The 6,962-nt window shown below is 34.9% G+C and overlaps 1 protein-coding gene across 1 annotated transcript; it reads right to left on the reverse strand.

Moving 5' to 3' along the window:
- Positions 1-2,303: 2,303 nt before the first annotated feature.
- LOC138851407 (zinc finger protein 501-like) lies at positions 2,304-5,010 on the reverse strand. Its single transcript, XM_070080492.1, has 2 exons — positions 4,109-5,010; positions 2,304-4,020 (listed from the first exon to the last, which is right to left on the reverse strand). Exon 2 carries the CDS (start codon positions 3,305-3,307, stop codon positions 2,417-2,419), a length of 891 nt encoding a protein of 296 aa, XP_069936593.1. The 5' UTR covers positions 3,308-4,020; positions 4,109-5,010; the 3' UTR covers positions 2,304-2,416.
- Positions 5,011-6,962: the final 1,952 nt, after the last annotated feature.

A 6,962-nucleotide genomic window follows, 5' to 3' on the forward strand; every position in this document is an offset into this window, starting at 1 on the left:
ATGCATCACAGCTACTCAAACCCATATTATTTGCAGATGACACTACATATGTCTTTTCCCACCCAAACACAGTCAATGCTGAATTACAGAAAATATCTGTCTAGATGATGACTGACAAACTTACCCTGAACACTGATAAAGTCTATTTCATTCAGTTTGGAAACAAAGCTGCAAATGATCCAATTAGCATAATGATAAATGGATCATCAGTCACAAGACTCACAGAGGGAAAATTCCTAGGTATCCACCTTGATAGTAGCCTTAAGTTCCGCACACACATACAACAAATCACCAAGAAAATCTCCAAGACTGTAGGCATACTATCAAAGATAAGGTACTACATTCCAGAATCAGCTCTCCTGGCACTGTACCATTCACTCATATACCCTTATCTTACATATGGAATTTGTGTATGGGGATCAACAACATTCAGTCACCTAAAACCCCTAATAACCCAGCAAAAGGCAGCAGTAAGATTGATAAAAAATTCCCACGCCTGCCAGCATACTCCACCAATTTTCAAAAGTCTGAATCTACTCACCATTAAGAACATCCATACTCATTCACGTGCCTAGTACATACACAGAACAATACATGCAAATAGAAAGCCTCCACTCAAACTTCTCCTCACCAACCTAAACAGGACACATGACCACAACACAAGACACAGATCTCTTTTTGATATACCTCGTGTCCATATCACACTGTAAAAACTCTATGCACATAAAGGGCCCCAAAATATGGAATTCATTACTAGAAGATATTAAAGTAACCCAGTATTAAAATCAATTTAAGACTCTTCTCAAAAGCCACTTAACCCTTTGAGGGTCCGTGTCATAGATCTACAGCTTTATGTTGAGGGTCCAAACCGTAGATCTACGTCATGAGCTCAGCTCACTCTGATAAGCTCTGAGCAGTAAATTTTGGCCTAGATATGAGAGAATACATCTATGTGGTATGTGTGCACCACATAAAACAAATCCTGCAGCACACAGTGCATGAGAGAAAAAAACTGAGACCATAATTTTCGATTAAAACAGACTTTGCAGTATTTTTTCGTATGTTTTTTATAGCTGTATTTGTGATTTCTTGGTCCCATTTGATAGAATGGAAGATACATATATTACAAAAAATAGAGATGATTTTGATTGGTTTTAGTACTGAAAATGGCTTGAAATTGAGCTCAAAGTAGTGGAAAAGTTTAATTTTTGCCGATGTTCAAGAGTAAACAAATGACCTCTCACGTCTAATACACGCCTGCTGGTGGGTCTAATATATGTTCACAAATGTGGTGATATTATTTATACAATTATTACAATATTGCATAACAGCAAATCTTCTATTTTTTGGTTTGAATAAAAATTCATTACATGAATAAAAAATAAAAATGGAATTCATTAGTAAAGCCTGAAAACATAACTAATGAACAAGGGAAATGTTAGTTTAGTGCCAGGAATTCCTACATTGTTTATTCTGGACCCTATTTTGAAATTGGAGTATTTTGAACTCTGCATTAAAGTGGCCAAATTACTAACTTCCCATCACTTTATTTTGTAGTTGAAACAGTTGAGTTGGTGAATTCTTGTGCTTAATTGATATAATAGAAGTAATACTAGTGAAATAGCTAAGAATTTCGTCGAGTGGAAAAATGTAATTGGCCTAAAATGGGAGTCAAAGTTGGCAATATCGCCGATGCGTAAATATCGCTGACACATCAAAATCTGCGAGATCATAATTTCGTAAATTTTTCCATCAAATTTCATACTTTTTGTTTTATTACCTTCAGAAAAAAATTCTCTACCATTTCATAAGAAAAAAATAACAAAATTATTTTTTGAAAAATTCTTGGACACTGGTGCACACTTTGAAATTTGGCCTCTGGACCCTGAAAGGGTTAATCACCCTAGACTAAATGCTAAATACTCAGTACACACATACTCACTTATGTACTCCCAAATCATAACTTCAACAATCCCTTTGAACCTTTTATCCATTGTTGACAGGAATATAACTGAATCATTGTTTTCACAAAAAGCATTCTCGAATATTTGAATATATCTTTTGTCTTATACAAATTTTGATTCATTTATAATTAATAATTTACTGTACAACTATGAAATAATTACTATCCTACTGTACAACTATGATATAATCCTTAGTGCTAAGTAGCCTGTAAGCCAATAATGTTAAGTTGGCCCATAATGCCTAGGCATAATAGAGGCTATATTTGCATTGCAACCCACTATTGTGAATCCAAAATCTCAATGTACTGTTTGCAAAGACATAAAATAAATAAATGTAAATCCAAAATCTCAATGTACTGTTTGCAAAGACATAAAATAAATAAATAAAAAAATAAATAAATGAGTTTGGTTTTTGAGAGAAAACTTTTAGCTATTGAACACTCACATAATTTCTAAAGAGTATGAAGTCTGAGGTGCTTCACTAAACTAGATTTTTCTGAAAACTTTTTTAAACACTCTGAACATTGATATGGTTTCTCTCCAGTATGAATTCTCATGTGTTTGACTAAACTACATTTACCTATAAACCCCTTTAGACATTCTGAACATTGATATGGTTTCTCTCCAGTATGAATTCTTGCGTGTTCTACTAAATGAGGTTTTCGTGAAAACACTTTTAAACACTCTGAACATTGATATGGTTTCTCTCCGGTATGAATTCTCATGTGTCTTACTAAAGTGGATTTATCTGAAAATTCTTTTAGACACTCTGAACACTGATGTGGTTTCTCTCTAGTATGACTTCTCATGTGCTGAACTAAACCAATTTTATTTGAAAATTCTTTTAAACACTCTGAACATTGATATGGTTTCTCTCCAGTATGAATTCTCATGTGTCGTACTAAATTAGATTTATATGAAAACTCTTTTAGGCACTGTGAACATTGATATGGTTTCTCCCCAGTATGACTTTTCATGTGTTCTACTAAAACAGAATGAAATGAAAATGTTTTAAGACACTCTGAACATTGATGTGGTTTCTCTCCAGTATGAATTCTCATGTGATGTACTAAATTAGATTTACTGGTAAACTCTTTCAGACATTCTGAACATTGATGTGGTTTCTCTCCAGTATGAATTCTCATGTGTTTCATTAAATATTGTTTTTTAGAAAATTCTTTTAAACACAATAAACACGAAACAGTTTTTTTGTCTTCATTAACTGTTATCAATGATTCACACTGAGATTTTTGTGAAGAATGTGAATATTGATGTAGTTTGTCTTCTGCATCAACTGTAATGTGTGTTGCTGGAACACTTTCTTTTTCAAGTATTTTAGACATAGTGAACAATAACTTAACACTTTCACTATCAGCACCACAAAATTAAAAGCTCTTACAGTGTAAGAATTTTTCCATGAAAAATGTTTTCTTCAGAAATAGTAGAGAATCTTTTTCTTAATGTAATGACACCAAAAAAAAAAAACAAAATGACACAGTTATAGAATTACAGAAGCACAAAGTTGGTAATCTTAACACAATTTATGCATTAGCAATTTTACTCACTTTGAGTCCAATATTAAGCTAATTGTATTTTTTCTTTAGAATATATCTTTAGCTTTCTTGCTCTAGTGCAAGTCCACAAAAGTTAGTAATTTTATTCCTTTTAAACAAATTTCAACAAATTCTAATTTGAAAATGATAAAAAGTAAACAGAGTATTTATTGGAGCAACTAAAGGTATCATGTGTTCATTAATCATGTTCCTGGGACTCTAGTATATTACATCTTCACTCTGTCTTGAATCCATCATCATGTTCCTGGGACACTAGTATATTACACCTTCACTCTATCTTGAATCCATCATCATGTTCCTGGGACACTAGTATATTACACCTTCACTCTATCTTGAATCCATCATCATGTTCCTGGGACACTAGTATATTACACCTTCACTCTATCTTGAATCCATCATCATGTTCCTGGGACACTAGTATATTACACCTTCACTCTATCTTGAATCCATCATCATGTTCCTGGGACACTAGTATATTACACCTTCACTCTGTCTTGAATCCATCATCATGTTCCTGGGACACTGGTCTTGAATCCATCATCATGTTCCTGGGACACTAGTATATTACACCTTCACTCTGTCTTGAATCCGTCATCATGTTCCTGGGACACTAGTATATTACACCTTCACTCTGTCTTGAATCCGTCATCATGTTCCCAGGACTGTAGTATATTACACCTTCACTCTGTCTTGAATCCATCATCACAAACAATTTCTCACCTAACAAAAAATAACCAGGAATGATTATCATGGTTTAGGGCATCACAAAAATTGAAATAAACTTAGTAAAAATCCATAAAAAAGATGAGATAGGAAAAGGAGGCCTTTCCCTCTTTCAATAATTTTTTTAAAATGTGAATATTTTAAATACTTCTGGTCCTGAAATCTAGTGAATTATTCATTTTAATAGTATGACATTTAGTTAATCAATTGATACTAAGAAAAAGTAATTTAAAACATCCTAGAAAACACCTCAAACACAAGGTCAGATGTTTGTTTTTCTCATCATGCACTGCAAGGTGTAGGATTTGTTTTATGTTGTCTACACCAAAATTTACTACTGACAGCATATGTAAAGTTGGTGTTCTTAAGACAGATCTATATGTGAGGGTGGTGTTCTTAAGACATAGATTTATATGTGAGGGTGGTGTTCTTAAGACATAGATTTATATGTGAGGGTGGTGTTCTTAAGACATAGATTTATATGTGAGGGAGGTGTTCTTAAGACATAGATTTATATGTGAGGGTGGTGTTCTTAAGACAGATCTATATGTGAGGGTGGTGTTCTTAAGACATAGATTTATATGTGAGGGTGGTGTTCTTAAGACATAGATTTATATGTGAGGGTGGTGTTCTTAAGACATAGATTTATATGTGAGGGTGGTGTTCTTAAGACATAGATTTATATGTGAGGGTGGTGTTCTTAAGACATAGATCTATATGTGAGGGTGGTGTTCTTAAGACATAGATCTATATGTGAGGGTGGTGTTCTTAAAACATACATCTATATGTGAGGGTGGTGGTCTTAAGACAAAGATCTATATGTGAGGGTGGTGTTCTTAAGACATACATCTATATGTGAGGGTGGTGTTCTTAAGACATAGATCTATATGTGTTCTTAAGACATAGATCTATATGTGAGGGTTGTGTTCTTAAGACAAAGATCTATATGTGAGGGTGGTGTTCTTAAGACATAGATCTATATGTGAGGGTGGTGTTCTTAAGACAGATCTATATGTGAGGGTGGTGTTCTTAAGACATAGATCTATATGTGTGGGTGGTGTTCTTAAGACAAAGATCTATATGTGAGGGAGGTGTTCTTAAGACATAGATCTATATGTGAGGGTGGTGTTCTTAAGACAAAGATCTATATGTGAGGGTGGTGTTCTTAAGACATAGATCTATATGTGAGGGTGGTGTTCTTAAGACAAAGATCTATATGTGAGGGTGGTGTTCTTAAGACATAGATCTATATGTGAGGGTGGTGTTCTTAAGACATAGATCTATATGTGTGGGTGATGTTCTTAAGACAAAGATCTATATGTGAGGGTGATGTTCTTAAGACAAAGATCTATATGTGAGGGTGGTGTTCTTAAGATATAGATCTATATGTGAGGGTGGTGTTCCTAAGACATAGATCTATATGTGAGGGTGGTGTTCTTAAGACAAAGATCTATATGTGAGGGTGGTGTTCTTAAGACAGATCTATATGTGAGGGTGGTGTTCTTAAGACAGATCTATATGTGAGGGTGGTGTTCTTAAGACAGATCTATATGTGAGGGTGGTGTTCTTAAGACAGATCTATATGTGAGGGTGGTGTTCTTAAGACAGATCTATATGTGAGGGTGGTGTTCTTAAGACAGATCTATATGTGAGGGTGGTGTTCTTAAGACAAAGATCTATATGTGAGGGTGGTGTTCTTAAGACAGATCTATATGTGAGGGTGGTGTTCTTAAGACAGATCTATATGTGAGGGTGGTGTTCTTAAGACATAGATCTATATGTGAGGGTGGTGTTCTTAAGACATAGATCTATATGTGAGGGTGGTGTTCTTAAGACGGTGTTCTTAAGACAGATCTATATGTGAGGGTGGTGTTCTTAAGACATAGATCTATATGTGTGGGTGGTGTTCTTAAGACATAGATCTATATGTGAGGGTGGTGTTCTTAAGACATAGATCTATATGTGAGGGTGGTGTTCTTAAGACATAGATCTATATGTGAGGGTGGTGTTCTTAAGACAAAGATCTATATGTGAGGGTGGTGTTCTTAAGACAGATCTATATGTGAGGGTGGTGTTCTTAAGACAGATCTATATGTGAGGGTGGTGTTCTTAAGACAGATCTATATGTGAGGGTGGTGTTCTTAAGACAGATCTATATGTGAGGGTGGTGTTCTTAAGACAGATCTATATGTGAGGGTAGTGTTCTTAAGACAGATCTATATGTGAGGGTGGTGTTCTTAAGACAAAGATCTATATGTGAGGGTGGTGTTCTTAAGACAGATCTATATGTGAGGGTGGTGTTCTTAAGACAGATCTATATGTGAGGGTGGTGTTCTTAAGACAAAGATCTATATGTGAGGGTGGTGTTCTTAAGACAGATCTATATGTGAGGGTGGTGTTCTTAAGACATAGATCTATATGTGAGGGTGGTGTTCTTAAGACATAGATCTATATGTGAGGGTGGTGTTCTTAAGACATAGATCTATATGTGACGGTGGTGTTCTTAAGACAAAGATCTATATGTGAGGGTGGTGTTCTTAAGACAGATCTATATGTGAGGGTGGTGTTCTTAAGACAGATCTATATGTGAGGGTGGTGTTCTTAAGACAAAGATCTATATGTGAGGGTGGTGTTCTTAAGACAGATCTATATGTGAGGGTGGTGTTCTTAAGACAAAGATCTATATGTGAGGGTGGTGTTC

Source organism: Cherax quadricarinatus, unplaced genomic scaffold (genome assembly GCF_038502225.1).
Source record: "Cherax quadricarinatus isolate ZL_2023a unplaced genomic scaffold, ASM3850222v1 Contig523, whole genome shotgun sequence".
Lineage (NCBI taxonomy): Eukaryota > Metazoa > Arthropoda > Malacostraca > Decapoda > Parastacidae > Cherax > Cherax quadricarinatus.

Excerpts from the sequence above, each read along its gene's own strand:
- LOC138851407 (XM_070080492.1), bottom strand. The coding sequence starts at position 3,307 with ATGTCTAAAATACTTGAAAAAGAAAGTGTTCCAGCAACACACATTACA.